The sequence below is a fragment of the Eptesicus fuscus genome, chromosome 4 (assembly GCF_027574615.1).
Source record: "Eptesicus fuscus isolate TK198812 chromosome 4, DD_ASM_mEF_20220401, whole genome shotgun sequence".
In the NCBI taxonomy this organism is placed as follows: domain Eukaryota; kingdom Metazoa; phylum Chordata; class Mammalia; order Chiroptera; family Vespertilionidae; genus Eptesicus; species Eptesicus fuscus.
Genome location: NC_072476.1, coordinates 87925557 through 87942233, shown reverse-complemented (window position 1 = coordinate 87942233; position 16677 = coordinate 87925557). Strand labels below are relative to the sequence as shown.

General features: G+C 42.5%; 1 protein-coding gene across 1 annotated transcript in view; it reads right to left on the bottom strand.

The window, feature by feature from the left end:
• ADCY2 (adenylate cyclase 2) overlaps positions 1–16677 on the bottom strand; it is a 279910-nt gene that overhangs the window by 249845 nt on the left and 13388 nt on the right. Inside the window, exon 2 of the mRNA XM_008161799.2 lies at positions 13516–13713. Within this exon, the coding sequence (XP_008160021.2) occupies positions 13516–13713 (198 nt within the window). The remainder of the gene's footprint in view (positions 1–13515; positions 13714–16677) is intronic.

The following is a 16677-nucleotide window of genomic DNA, read 5'->3' as shown; positions in this document are numbered from 1 at the left end:
AAGCTACAAAACAGATTCTGGACCTACGGAGACCTCCCACAGGCTATCTAGGCAGAAACCCTTGGTGCTTTATTATCACAACTAGAAGCCCAGTGCATGAAATTCGTGCACGTGGGAGGGAGGGGGGGCCCTCAGCCCAACCTGCACCCTCTTGCAATCCAGGACCCCTCAGGGGATGTTCGACTGCCAGCAGTCGGACATCCCTCTTGCAATCCTAGACCGCTGGCTCCTAACCACTTGCCTACCTGCCTGTTCGCCCCTAACTGTCTCTGCCTTGGTCCCTGCACCTGGAACCCAGCTTTCCCTCCTCCGGCCAGCTACAGGCAACCGGGACCTGGGCTTCCCTCCTTCTGGCTGGCCGCAGGCACCCAGGACCTGGGCCGGCTTCATACAGGCCAGCACCCGGTACTCTGGGCGGTGCCGCCCAGGCAGGCAACCGGGACCCAGGGTGGTACCACTTGGGCCAGCTGCAGACACCCGGGACCCTGGGTGGCGCTGCCCATGCCCCGGCTTTGTCAGGAAGGACGTCTGGAATGATGTCTGGTCTATCCGGTCTAATTATCATGTTACCCTTTTATTAGTATAGATATGCGCAGCACACCTTTGCAGAACCCCACTTCCACACTGTAGTCTAGGGTCCCTGAGCCCCCCATCCCCCGAAACTCACACCTAACCAGACTAAAGCTTTCAGAGGCTACACCAGAGACCAGTGGACCAATGCCCTCCAAATTATAAAGGCCTGATTCCACTTTTAGTTCACAAGTTTGTGCTCATATCCTTGGAGTGTGCAGCATCCACATATCCCCTACTTAGTCTTAGTGGCTTTACATTTTCAATAGGGAAAGAAGGAACTATTGGCCTTCATATCTGGATTCTGAGTTTCATTTTCTTCAAAGATGTATGTAGTGTGAAGCTGATAAGGAATACCAAGCAGTAGGTGTTGACCACGCCCCTGTGGGTATCACCCTTAGAGTTTCTGCAGTTAAATGAAAGCACAGGCCTTACAAAAAGACATGTAGAAATCAATGAAAAGAAAAAGAGTGGCAGGATTTTAATCAATCTGCAGTTATTTTATTTAGTTCTCTGCTAATGTTATAGGTATCCTATCTAATAAAAGGGTAATAGGCAAATTAACCATCACTCCATCACAAAGATGGCAGCCCCCATAGGCACAAGAATGCGGCGCCCAGTCCTCTCAGCCCCGCCAGAGTCCCCCAATCCCTGGGGGTGAGCCGCTGAGAGCAGGCAGCATGAGCAGCCTGGTGGAATGCTTGCTTCATTGCCCTGGTGATGTGGCAAGCATTCCACATCCGGCCGCGGATGGGCCTCTGGGCCACGGAGATCCTCTGGGCAGTGGTCATGGAGCAGCCAGGCCCCACAGAGAGCTACTGGCACACGGATTCGTGCGCAGGGCTACTAGTTATCATAATAAAAATGTCAAAAATATATTGATATCATAATTAATAGCATGCCTCCATAAAGCAAAAAGAATCAGATGCCTTCATTTCAATCCTTCATTTCTCATATTTTGTCAATAGTTTTGGGGTATTAGGGGGAATAGTTGGGAACCAAGGAAAGCAATTAATGTTCAATTATAATTATAATTACTTTATGCCTAAGGAATATGCCACTGCTTAATTCCTCAAGTATGCCAAGTAAATGTAATGATATCACCTTTTAGCTAATTTTTTTATTTTTTTAAATAAAATAATTGATTAAAATCCTGCCACTCTTTTAGAGATTTTTAGAGAGAGGGGGGAAGTAGGGGAAGAGAGAGAAAGAGAAAGAAGTATTGATTTATTGTTCCATTTATTATGCATTCATCAGTTGTTTCTTGAATGTGCCCTGACCAGGGATGGAACCCAAAACCTTGGCATTTTGGGACTAAGCTTTAACCAACAGAAGTATGGGCCTGGGCCTAGCTATTTCTTTTAAATGAGTATATTCTTTTAATGTTTTGATTGAGGTTCATTAATTGTTAAATACAGATCCCAGTGATTAAATCTTACCATCATTCAGTATTACATCCCCTGGCATTTGTGTAGTGCTATACAATTTTTTTGTTTCGAAAATAGAATACTTCTTATTAAAACTAGTGACAATAACACACATTTAGGGGAAAAGAAAAGAGGTGTTTTTTTCACCCTGGTGAACAACAATCTGTTGTTCCTGAGGCCATGGGGGAAGGAGCGCAAGGAGACATGGCTGAGAGGCAGATAAGGAGGTCGGATTCTAAAAGCTGGGCTGGGGACAGACAGCACTGAATGGCAAATGCAGTTCAAAGGCAACATTATATTTAGCATAGCTGATGTGCTTTTCAATTTTTTTTTTACTATAAGATGCAAAACACTAAAACTACTAAAACCCAAATTTTTGAAAGTACAACAAAAATGACAACCACCCATGAGTACACATCATACACTAAACATTATGCCATACTAGCTTTTGATACATATTATACACACACACACACACACACACACACACACACACTGAGGAAGAAACCCTTTCTTATACTGCTGTTACAAAGAGATTTCTCTACATATTTGGTCTGCTTAATGGTTCGCTTTCCTAATTTAGATTTCAAACCACCTTGAATTTGTATTTTTATATGGAATGAAGAAGAAATCTGATTTTTACCATAATATAGCCAATTTTTTCATTATTTTCATTTATTTCTTTTTCATTTACTGAATAATCCATCCTACCCACTGTGTTTTAATTCCACCTCTGCCATACAGGACAGGTGTGCTTCTGAGCTCCCTCTTGCCCCTTGGTCTACTTACCTATATCTGGGTCAATACAGTAAAATTAGATTTGGCTATTTTTCTATTTTATTATAACAAACCCCCATTTATTTCCCTTCTACAGGGAATTCAGCTTTCACCCTCCAAAAACAAATTTTTTTTCATTGCTGCATGATTTTTGGAGTAATGTATCTGTGTTTTAATGCTTCTTAGAATATTTGGTTCTTTAATTATATCCCCCATCAGGAGGTAAAAATAGTAATAAAGGTAATTTTTGCACGTCAAGAGCATTAAAGAAAATGTAGGCTGGTGACCTAGGCATTTTTCAGGCGTGTATGTTTTCCCATGTTCAATGAAAAATAGTCTTTTAAAAAACAGGGTAAACAAAAATTGAATTTCAAACAACTCAGCAATCCACTTGCCAACCTTTTAGAAAGTTTAATAAGCAATAAAACTATGCTTAAATCATCTCCATAGACTTGATAAAAGCAGAAATACTGCCATTCTCTTACATCTCAGTCACTTTATTCTCCTTAAAGATCCCTCCTTCCTTTGAGCCATTATAAAGGCATGGCGGGTCAGAGCCAAGAGCTGATGAGTCAGCACATCTGAATGCCAGGACCGGGACGGAAGAAACAGCCAGTTCCAGCTGGAGACCTGCCACACGTTTTTGGAAAGTCACAAAATCTCTTTTTGTATCTCAGGTTTTTGGGATTTCCCCCGATGTTTAAAATAGAAATTATGCCTCCCATTTGAGGATACTATATCAATAATTTGAAATGGAGTATGTGGAAATTATTTGTGTGCTACAAAACCTCATACACTATTTTTACACCTTCATTGAGTACAATTGAGTTGTAAGAGTCTATTATTATATATTCTAAGTATAGACTTTTTGTCAGGTATATATTTTATAACTAGTTTTTCCACTCTATGGTTTGCCTTTTCACTTTCATAATAATGCCTTTGAATAGTAAAAATTTTTCATTTTGGACAATCCTATTGATCAGGTTTTTTCTTTAATAGTTCATGTTTGGTGTGTTCTATTTCAGAAAAAGCTTTCAACCCAAGAATGCCAAAAATTGTCTCTTGTGTTTTCTTCTATAAGTTTAATAGTTTGGGAACTATATTTTTTAAGTCTTTGATCCATTTAGAGTTAATCTTGGCATATTGCATGAGCTGAGGGTGGAAGTTTGTTTTTTTGCACTCAGCTGTCCAATATTTTCAATAGCTATTTTTGAAAAGTTTATACTTTCCCATTGAATTGGCTTAGAACATAGTTGAAAATAAACTGACCATATGTGTGGGACTATTTCTGGACAGTTGATTGTATACCAGTGGCTTAAATGTTTATTTTTACATGAATCCCATACTATGTTGATTACTGTAGTTTTATAACAAATCCTGAAACCCAGTATAGTAATATCTCCATGTTCTGCTTTCTCAAATTTGTTTTGGCAGTTCTAGGTATTTTATTTATTTATTTTTATAAAACACATCAGAATTTTATTGCTTGAAGAATACAGCATATAAAATCACAAGAATGACCAAATGCAAAGTCCATCTGCATTTTAGAATCTGCTTGTTATGATATAAAAGAGCTAGGATTTTTATTGCAATTGAGTTACATCTAGAGGATGAATTTGAAGGGAATTGACAACCATATTGTGTCTTTGGGTCCATGAACACAGTCTATCCCTCTAGTTACTTATTTCTTAATTTCTGCCAGCAATGTTTTATAGTTTTCCAAGTAGAAAGAAGAGTTACACACGTTTATTCAAATTTACTCCTAAGTATTTTATATTTTTGATGCAATAGTAAATGGTATTTTTTTTCTATTTCTGATTGGAAGATTCTAATATATAGGAACACTGTTTATTTCTGCATCTCAACTTTGTAAACTTCAAACTCAGTAAACCCATTTCTGGTAGCATTTTTTAGGTTTCATAGGATTTTTAACATAGACTATAACTGTTCAATACAAAAGCAAAACAACGCAAGCCACATGTATAAAATTAAATTTTCTAGTAGCGATAGTTCTGAAGCAGTCTCTAAAATTTCTTATTAATTTCCATCTTTTTTTGGAAAAATATTTTTTTTCTATGCTTCTCCTTAGAAGCTTCCAATTTCAAAATCAAGATATGCTTCCCATATAGTCATTCAGTTTAATTTTAGAGCTGACATTTTCTAATTTCTGCATGCAAAATATTAATGTAGGTGCCCAAAGACAACTGCATTTTGGCCATTCTTAAGTTGATATTTTCTAATTAAATCTTCCAATTTTGTAAAGCACTTGCAAGTAAAGGCTTCCTATCAGGAGTATTAAATGAGGGCTGGGGTTTGGGAGTTTCTGGCCTTGGAGGCACAATTTCCCATATTAATTTTTTATTTATTTCTGGATATCTGTAGTCTGAGCAAATTTTCTAGACATGTTATGTAGTGGGTCAAGTGTGGCCTCAGTTTTTCTCCGGCTGTCTAAAAATAACTGGAAGGGTTCGGGGCCTAGGCAGACCAAGCCTATGGTGACCCTCTGGATGAGCCAGTTAGTTAATTACAGGTGAGTTGATACTTCCCTATGGGGCTCCTGCACACCCCCAAAGGTTCTTAGTCACCTAAGAATACCCGAATCAGGCTGGAGGGAGGATGTGCCCCTTTCTTTGGAGTGGAATGAGTTCAGCTCTCATAAAAAAATTTCTAGCAGCCACATTAAAAGTAGGTAAATTTTGATTTTAATAACATATCATAGGTAGCCAATTTTTCAAAAATATAATCTTTCTATATAAAAGGCTAATATGCAAAGTGTCCCCTCAGGAGTTCAACTGGGAGTTCGATTGCTTGCTATGACGTGTGCTGACCATCAGGGGTGGCACAGAACATGGCGGGTGACCAGCAGCGGTGGCAGGGCACTGAGGGAGTGAGGGAAGGAGGAGGCAGAGAGGTGGGGGGAACCATGTGGTGAAGGTGCGCAGGTGGCAAGGGAAGGAGGAAGCAGGGAGGTGGGGAGGCTGGGAAGCAGGGAATCTGATCGGCCCTGACTGCTGGCCAGGCCTAGGGACCCTACCTGTGCATGACTTTCGTGCACTGGGCCTCTAGTTTCATCATGTTAAGAGTAAAACAATTATGAATGGAATGGTTTACTTTTTTCATACTTTGTCTTTAAAAGTCAGTGTTTACACTTGGAGCATATCTGGATTCAAAACAGTCACATCTGATGTGCTCAGTAGCCTCATATGGCTAGTGGCTACTATAATGGACAGTCCACACACAGACAGATAAAGCCAGCCTAAATTCTTATTTTCTAGTCTGCCTGCCTTTTATTTTTTCTTCTTGCCTTTTGCATTGGGAAATGTTCTTTGTCTCTGGTGCCTGCTCTCCAGGCCCAGGACCAGGAATCATTCCATCTACTGTTTCTTGGAGGTTCTTCTTCGGCTGTGGTAGGTTCCTCCCAGGCAAGTGCTCATCGGTCTCAGGTGGGTACTGGATGGATTCCTTTACAAATCCCTGAGCTTGTGTCCTCTCCCCACTCTCCTTTTTGGTTTTCTGTCCTGAGGATTTCAGTGCCTTTGCCTTTCCAAACTCTGAACTCTGATTTTTCAACTTTGTAAAATTGCTGGGTGAGGATGTTATTAGTGGCTGCTGAGAAAAGGAAATTTGAAATGCTGAATATTGGAGAAGCTCAGTGAGGTGTTGCTTAGCAACTCTTAATAGCAAATAATTTAAACTCTGGATTTATTTTTTCCTGCGAACTTGCGGCTCCAGCCCGGAATCTAGAATTCACTCCCCTTCACGGCAGCAGCTCGCCTGCATGCTCGCCTGGGTACACACACACAGTCCCATGTGACGGTGACAGGTTGTGTTATTTACCAGTTCCCATTAAGTATGTTTCTTTGGATATAACAACGGCTTCCAAGATTCAAGGCCAAAGTAGCTGGAATTCTATTACAAACACAACCTTTCATAAAATCATCTGGCAAACAGAAGGGACACTGAAGGCAGGAAGCCCTAAGACAACCACCATCAAAAATGTCTGCATTTAAACTGTGTCAATAACAGATGTTTGTTTGGGGAGCCTACAGAACATTTTCCCTCCCTTGTAAAATATAATTCTAACTTCTTCAGGAAAACACAACAAAGTCCAGATCCAGTCACAACTTCTTTCAACTTCAGGTTGACCTCCTCCGAGGTGCTTCCAGATGCCCTGAGACCCACACACACAGCTCCCCCCCGGGCCCCAACAGTGGCAGCCCCAGAGCACAGGAGCCATGTTACCCAGACATCAAGCAAGGTATTGGACAGGAGCCAAAACCGGCACAGCTTCTCCCAACACAAGGAGAAGCCAGTACTGGGCTGGACTGCACCCTGAGCTGGCATCCCAGAGAATGCCTTCCTGGGGCCCTTGGAATCTGATGGGGTTTTCCTATGAGGAGGGAAGTGGCTGATTATAGGGGTCAGGAGCAAAGACAGAACCAGGTGACAACGCCAGCAGAAAGGAATAAAATGATAAGGAATCTGTTTATAAAGAACTGATGTTAAATCTCATTTTAAAAGCAACCAGTAGATAATAAACATTTATTCCTTGAGTCAAATATGTGTCATTTCTCTTAGTGATGCATCTGAGGAGTGAAAATACCTCCAACGAGGATTACATGCAGACAAAACCAGCAACATGACTGATTTTTTGTCATCTCTGAAGTAACAGCTACCTCTTCATGAAGTTTTTCCAAATAACAACTAAGCCAAAAGTGGTTCAGATAGAACAACCCAAAATTCCTAAATATCTCCCTCATCACACAATAATCTGTCATTTTCCAAGTCACAACAGGAAACACCACACAGTTGTCAACCATAATGGATATATGAAGATGATGGACGATGATCACTGTGCCAAAATGCCATGTTCAAATTCTGGCTCTCTTCTTGCTGTGTGACTTTGGGGAACTTGATTAACCTTTCTGGGCTTCAGTTTTCTCATCTGAGGAATTGCAAGTAGTAACAGTACTTCATAGAGTTGTACAGATCAAATAACTTATGTATATAAAGTAACTGAATGATGCCTGGTGCAGGGAAGGACCGGGACAATGGAAATGTTTTCTATCACTATTATGGTGGAAGAGGCAAGCAGACCAATATGCTATGTGTACACTCATTCAGTATTTCCACAAGTATTTGTGGTGTGATCCTACCTATGTGACACTGTGCTAGACACTGGGAAAAGAGAAGCCACTAAAAACGCCTCCAAAGCCACCCATCTTTCAAATGTACTTTGATGTGGGGGTGAGGCTGGGGAGGACAACACAAGTGCAGAGGTGAGAATGGCTGTGCCTGTTTAAGGAGCAGATGACAGTTAATTGCAATGTCCATCTCAGCACCAGGGCCTGTGCTCCTCTAAAGGAAAGAAGAGAAGCAGAGAGATTGTTCCGGAAACACCGACTGAACTGTCTATTCAAACAGGGTCAGGACTGGAAGGCCCAGGGAGGGTCGTGGTAAATTCCCAGTTCACTGCATAGCCAGTATGACTTTCACACGCTCTGGCTGGGAACTGAGAGGAGGGAGAATACAGAAATGCCACCTCCGCTCTGAACAGCAGAAATGTGGGGAAATCTCAAAATAACGACACTTCAGGCTGGTCTGCGCTGCTGCACTTCCTTAAAATTCACACTTTGTCAGTATATTATTTGCTATTAAAAACAACAAAAAATATTAAAAACTCTCATCTTCGTTGTTAGAATAATTTTTATATTGCTCTTTTATTTTCCTGAATTGTGTGGGCCTCTTCATATTAACTCCAAAATACCCTCTGAGAAATCACCCCGGTGCACAGAAGCAGGCAGCGATGGTTTCTTGGATACTCAGGGACAGGCTGGATTTGTCTCCTTTCATTTATATGCTACTAGGTTCTCCGCATGGTAAATCCATCCTTTAATAGCATTCCAGGTGACTGCACTAAAGGAAAAGCAAACTAATTCTGTACCATTTCAAAGCCTCTAAGAGCTCTTTATTTTCTTACATTTCACCCACTTTCAATACGAAAATGATATTTGCACACTTATGTCCTATTTTTGCAAGAAAACATGATAGGCACATGCTGGATGCCTGGCATCTTATTAGGAAATAGAACAAAGAAAGTCTCTTCTTCCTGGAGCAAAATGTTAGCCTTTCGAGTAGGTAATTTAACAAATCTATACAATAACTTCAGCATGGTCTCCCCGCCAAGCCCGAAATGGGGTTGTCAGGAATGGAAGTGTTTATTTAACTCCATTCAATGAGCTCTTAGTGTGAGGGAAGCAGAAGACTGGAGTCAAATGCAGATACGATTCAGCCCTTTTGTCCTCACTCAGCCAACCCAGCGTCTCTTGTGTGTAAGCCTCACCCCATCCAGGCACTTGCCCTCCTGTCCTTCTGAACAGCATTCCCATCTCAGAGTGAGGGTCACAAGTCGGTAGTTATCAACTAAGAGAAATGGATCTGTCTTGTTATAAATTCATTAAATAAAATGTATCGAAAAGCTTAGGTTTCACCAGATGAATGAAGGACATTACAAAAATGTGCCAGGCAGGGAAGACTTACTCAGTGTCACTAAGATGAGTGTGATGGTGCCCACCTCTTGGCGTTATGTGAGGATAAATGAGGTTCCATGGGGAAAGTGCTCAGGACAGGGCCTGGCACAGAACAGATGATGCACGTGCTGGTTGGTTATACTCTATGTTCTGCACTAAAGTTGTTAATGGCTGGGATCTACACCGAAGCCACCTGGGCAGCGAAGAATGAACCTGACCCAGACAGAGGTCTAGGCTTGCCCTGTGCTCCTGGGACGTCATCCCTAGGCCCCTGGAATGCTCTGCCTGACAGGAGTGCCTTTGTTTGGTCAGAGACAGTCTAAATATGATTTATGAGGGGGTCTTAGGGCCATGCAGTATCTGTTCTGCCTCCAGAGGGCTGGAAACTGCAGGTGTCAGACCAGCCTCTGTGAGGCTGGAGACTAAAGGTCAACCATGCGGGCAGTATGTGATTGAGCCCCGGAAAAATCTCCGGACAGAGAAGGGCAGCTGAGCCTCCGGGGTAGGCAGTACTCCCTGCATAGTGACATGTAACGTTGCTGAGAGAGCAGCGCTGCGTGTGACTGCACAGAGAAGACGATGAAAGCTCCACACTTGCTAGTTTTCCTGCCCCTTCCCTTGTCTGATTCACCTCTATGTTTTCCTTGTAATAACCCATAACTGGGAGGGTGAGTTCTGTGAGTCCTATTACGAAGTTGCCCAAGCTCAGGGTGGTCCTGGGAACCCCAAACTTGCCATTGGAGTCAGCAGTGAGGGTGGTCACGTGTGGATGACCCCTCTGTCCGAGCAGTGGGCTCACTCCTGCATCTCCTTATCACAATAGTGTTAGTTTAACCATCTCCTACGGGGAACCACCCCTTGAGCACAATCCCTTACGCACAGTGAACCTATTATAACACTTCTAGAAGTGTTCACGGAGAGGCCTACATCTGTGGTGCCAATATGAAAAGATGCCAGGCTTTAGGCTAATGTGAGCATATGATTTCATTTTAAATCTGCATGCCTGCTGAATGGGGCAGCTGTGGCCAGAGGCTCGGGCAGGATTTGAAGCTCCGGTGGAGGAATGGGGCCCAAAGTGGCCCTCAGTTCTGGACGGACGTGTGAGCAGGTCCACAGTGTGAGGCAGACACCCTGCCCAAGTCCCCAACATAGGAAAAGTGGCCAAAAGTAGCTGCAACCTGGCTATGGCCTTTTCTGAGCATCAAGCAGACACAGCTGGCCCAGGGCACAAGCAGGGCTGGTCACCCCACCTGCAATGCCATCTGGGCTGAGGCTCCACATATAGTCTAGTTTTGCCCAGGGCCCTGGCTGTGTAAGAAAGGCAACATCATGGGTAGGATTACGGCTGTGGGCAGAGGAAGAAAATCCCACTCAATAGGAGCCTGGAAGTAGCAATGCCAAAGCTCACAGGAGCAATTAACGCTGATACATTTAGCCAACAAACTCAAATCCTGCGAGAAATCAATCTTAAGAAAATGAAAATAAAATGACTATGGAAAAGGTATGTTTAATATGCTTATAGGCATTTTTTAAAGTATCAATATAAGCAAAATGTATGTCATAAAACCAAAAGATGGGAAAAAAACACACAGAAAAAGTGGATACAAAAGAAATTCAACAACAACAAATATGGAGATGACAAAATAAAGTCATCCATTAGGGAGACACTGAGTGAGCAGCCATGGGTGCCTTCCATCGCAGTCCACTCTCATAGGGGCAAAGACACGACAGTGAAAAGACAGTCACTGCCCAGGAGTTTATATTCTTGCAGGGGATATAGTCAACAGACAAAAAAAAGAGAATAAATCATTGTCAGTGCTATGGGAAACTGGAGTAGGCTGAGCTGTTGCCCGATGGGGTGGCATCTGAAGGCTGGGAAATGCTGCTCTGAGACAGGGTCCCATGAGGTCAATGAAGATAACACAGGAGCCACACTGCATGGGGAAGAAGAGCATTCCAGACAGATGGAGGTCCTTATCCTGACGAACTGATTCTATTAAAATACTAGTCATAGAGCAAACATTTTATTTCCCGTGAAATTATGGATGTTCTAATTATGTTGACAACAGGTCTGATGCCACTCACACTATGCTAATCCCTTCTGTATCAGGAATCCTGGCTAATACTAGCACATGTAGACAACACAATGCCTGCAAGTAGAGTGAATTCAGGATTTGAAAAGGAGAAAATGTTAATTATCTGGAGATGATGGTACTGTATATATAAATAAACTGAGACCCTCAGACAAATGAACAGAGCTAATAAGAGTCCACCATAACAGACCAACATAAAAAGCAGCAGCACCCTTATGCAAAGATATTAAATAGAAAAGGGAATAAGAAAAAATGCCTTTAATAAAACCACCAAAAAATATAGGTACCTAAGAACAAGTTTGAGGAACATTACTACTAATTTCATGAAGAGAAAAAGTCTCAGAAGGACATAAAAGAAACCTAGAATCATTGGAGAGACATGCTATGTCTTTCTATGGAAGGACTAGATACAAAATTAAAAAGAGCATATCTCTGGATATTTTTCATAGTGTCCTTTTATTATTTCCTAGTTGTTAAATATCTTTCAAAGCAAAAGATAGGAAATGCCATATAATTTAAATCCAGATCCTAGATGGAGTTTGCAGTGAACATGACAAGCTGATTCTGAAATTCATATGGAAAGTAAGCTAAAAGAAAGTCTAAAGAACAGGAAAACAGAAGAACATGGAGGGGCTACTTGCTCTTCCAGAAAGCAAGGCTTCTTATAAAGTAATAGCCTTCAACCAAAGTAGCATTGGTTTGAGGAGAGACCAGTGGGTCCATGCCACAGGCCAGCAAACCAAGGCTCTTAATCCGTCTCCTTCTTCTGTTCTGTGTGCGCCAATGTGAAGGTGGGAGGGACCATGGACCATGTGCACCACTTAAGGCAGCAGGGTGAGGCCAGGGAACAGGGCACATGAAGAAGAGAGGCAACACTGAGGCAGGGAAGGCACTGGCCTGGGCATGGAAGTGGGTGCCCATCCCTCCAAAGGTGAGAGTGATAAGGAGACTGACCCCTAAAGCCTCTTCAGGGAACTGCAGGAGAGGAAAGATGCAAGCACAGATTCTTGTGTCCACTATGACAGTGTTCTTTAGAACCAGAGAGACTAACCTGAGTTCACTTACTCCAGTCCTCACCCTTTGCAGAAGAAACCGAGGCTCAAACATGATGGTGGCTTAGCTGAGATCATGGGATAACAGAACCCACGGGAAACCTCATCCTGGGCTCTCTCCAACTAAAGCACACCTGTGATGCTCTTTCCCTCATCCTGGGACTTGAACCCTTTAGTCTGTTCCCATCTTGAATCTCCCTTTTCTTTTGGTCTCTACAGCAAGTCTCCCTTACTGGTTCTCTGCTCCCACAAATGGCTCTTCCTCTATCCATTCCTGGCTCCTATTCCTCTCCTAACCCAGCTCTTGAGTCCCCACCAAGTCTGTGATGACCCTCTCTTGGTGCTCAATTCACTCTCTCTAGGGTGGCTACAGAACACCATGGCTTCCAATACGAGCTTGAAGCTAATAACTTGAACATCCATATCTGCAGCCCAGACTTGTCTGTGCTCTGGACCATACACCATCTAATTTAGTAGTCAGCAGGATTCCCCCAGGTGGCAGCCCATTAGTCAGAATACACTCTCCTAAAGACCTAACATCTTCCAGGGGAGCCATTTTCTAAGCCAAGAGCCTCACCAGGTTCAACACGAAGAACCGTGAGTTTCCCAACAGGTAAGGAAGCAACCTTATTGATATGATGTGTTCATGTTGATACAAAATCAGTATCACAGAAGTCTGTCTGTAAGAACAAAGGTCCAGTGATTGAGAAAGAGTTCAAGGGCAACTACTAGTGTTCGAGAATTAGAGGCACAAGGTAAGGCTCCCACCCCAGACGGATCCTGGAAAAACAGAAAACCCAGGGAAGCAGGAGAAGATGGTGTGAGGTGGAAACCCAGACTTAGCCATCTACAACCAGCGACAAGTGAGACCCGGGCCCGCGCTCTGGCTGCCAGCAGTTCTGATGACTTAAAATGGGCATCGAGTGACTTCAGGCATGAGGTCATTGTGAAGAGAACTATTTCAAAAGACTTTCCTCTAAAGGTCTCTTATTTGCAGTTTACAGAATTACGTATATCACCAATCAGAGCACATGAAGAAAATATAAAAACCATTTTAACACCTTACCTGGTCCCAGGGAGAGACGGTGCCTCCGAAACACATGAACAGGTAGGCCATGGCCACGAGACAGATCCAGATGACCACAGAGAAGAGGCGGAGCAGCTTCTTAAACACAGACTCGATGCAGGCGAGGATGAATATCGCAAAGAAGATTGCCAGGGCCGTGGGAACTGTTATTAAAAACGCCACATGGTCTTCCACTTCCTAACAGGAAGAAAAATATTGCAAGGTGCACTTTAGAAAAACCATGGAAGCGATGATTTATGTTATCAAAATCTCATCAACACTCATCAGTGTCAAAATATATTGGGTTTTATAAATTATTTCAGAAGTAGAACAGTTTGAACTTTTGAAAATGTAATTTTCCTCTTAAATAGCCATGTTTTTCTATAGAAATATCCCAGTATTTGATATTTAAAGTATGCAAAAGAACTATGCCATCAAAAATAAAATTTCCCTGAAAAAATGGAGAAATGAATTTTATTAAGAAGTGAATGCAAGAATACATAATACCCGGATAAAATAGGACAACCAACTTGACTGCCTGCATTACAGGATGTAAGAAATGGCCTGGCCATCGAAAATGAAGGCTTGCAAAGGATTTGAAATCTTTTATTTTTAAAAGTCTAAAAATGATCTCAGTCTCAAAAATGATGAGCTCTTATTTTAATTCGTGGTGATTAATGTTTCAACAGGATCATAGGTTAATAGAAAAGGGACAGAAAGTGCTAAATATAGACGATGAGAGAGCGGGAAATACTTCGAAGACTGTGCCGTTTTGCTGGTTTCCTTCCCCACCTCTCTTGGGCTCTAGTAGCAAAAAGAAAATGGGCATTTATTAATAGCCTCTTGCTAATTCATGATTTTAGTATCCACATTTGCTCGATAATCCTCATTTTCTATACATCTCTTTCTAGCTCCTTCCCAAGGCACACTATTTCAATTCTACACAATTTAACACAATGTAAGAGATAGCATGTTTCCTTTGATTACGCAAGCATGGGTGTGAGCCTTAGCTTCTGCAAACCACCATGCTGGAACTTGCTAGGGAAAGTGTGCACTCTGGGAGAGAACACAGTTCTAGATCTTAAATCCTCATCCAACATGTTTAGTTACCAAAACACCCAAAGGAGTTTCAATTTAAAAAATTCCCTATGGCTGGGACCCTAAGAACTTCCATTGAGGTTTTAGAATTTTTAAAGTTACAGTAAAAACTGAGACTTATGGAGCAGCTCCTTGAGCCTAGTGAGCCCCTCCCCTTTTCTGGTTGCTCCCATGAAGCTTCACACTAGGGATGGCCCCATCTAGATATCAAGCTATTAACCCCGGAGCAGATCAGCCAACTAACCACACCAAGTCCAGGTAGACATGGGGGAGGAAGAAAGGCACCCTTGATGACTTTATTTCCCTTTCTCTCTCACAATTATATATGCGTCAAGTGATACCCGGGAACTTGGCAAGTATTACAACCATAGCAAATACCAATAGATAGATTTTTGTGCTAAGCACTCTTACATATATTAACCTCTTTAATAACTACAACAACCCTCTGATGGGGCACTGGTGTTAGCAATACTCTACAGGAGGTAAACCGAGGCACCAAGAATGAAAATGAGTTGCCATGGGTTGAACAAACCGATGAGGGAGAGAGAACCAGAGCTCAGGACAGGGATCTGGCTGGGGGTCTGTGCCAGCCACCACAGTACTCGGCCCTCTAGCTGTGCAGAGACGATGAGCCACACCAAGTGGAGCCAGCCCTAGCGTGGCCAAAAGAATGTATGTTTCCAGAACTGGCAGGAGGCAAGAGGATTAAATGTGATGTTCTTATTCTCTCTCCCATTGCTATTTTTGTCCATGATGAAGTGTCTAAGTTGTACTCTTCCCCTCAGACACATGTTACAACCATTGCAAAAGGGTATCAGATATCCACCAGGCTGCCGGGGCTCCCCTGCACTCAGACACGGCAAACCAATGTAAGCATGGACATGACAGCATGCCCTCTGGGGATATCAAATTTGAGATTATGATCGCTACACACATGGAGCTCTGAAAACCTGTTTTATTTTAAACCTCCCAAAATGAGCTTAACTGAGCTATGGGCAGAAAGCTAACTGGGGAATAGCCAGGACAGCTGTTTTCCCAGTACGACTTTTCACTTATTTCATTAACCCAGTAGGGGAGAAACCATCGTGGATTTTATTGCCTCTTACTTCTCCAGAAAGACTGAAAATGGTACAAAAATATGCATACCTGTAAAGTGAAAATTAGTAGGCAAAGGAACTGAAAGATTGTGATGGAGTCCTCCCAGGAAGTGGAGGACACACCTGCAGGCACTTTTCCCTGCACTTCTCTTAAAAGATCTAACTGTGAACGCGACAAATACCCAATGGCCTACAGCGCTGGGTACCGTATAAGGCAGTATAGGGTAAGACTTGATATTGTGCTGGCTTGAAACATGGCAGTCTTTGCCTCACTGTTTTTTTTTTTTTAAATGTCAGGGTCTTCATCACCGAGAAGACCTCTGCGTTAGGCACAATGCACCTGGTGCAGTGCGTAGGTCCCAAAATCTTTTTAAAGACTCATAAAAGTACCTTGATTTCTTGAAAAATTAAAACATCCAAGCTTTTAGGGCCAAAGGTCACACACATCTTCATGCTCACACATTTGTAAACTATAATTGTGAATATATTTTTAGGGAGGCAGGGGCATAGGAAAGCCTCTGAGTCTTAATGCCATCCTAGGGGCTTGTGTCATACTCCTGCTCACCAGATGCCTGGCATCACCAGGTGAATCCCACACCCCAGAGGACGGCCTTCCTTCAGCTTCAATGCCCCCCACCTCAGTGGGTGATAAGATTGCGAGATAGCCAACGGCTGCAGATTGTCAGCAGCTGCTCATGAGGCTGTGGCCCTAACCACCGTAAACCCTGAGCCCACAGAGAGACAGGGGCTCTTCTAGAAATAGAACAGCCATCAACTTATTCTTCACTTGCCTTTGAACTCTAACTCGGAGCAAGTTTTAATATAGACTTCTCCACAAAATAGAATCTTTTATAAGAGTGTCAAGGAGAGTATTCATTAAAAAATGTATAAGCTTATAAACTACATTCTTTCCTAGTCTCACTGTTGGCATCATGCATTTTTCTTAAGGCTAAATAAATTGAATAAA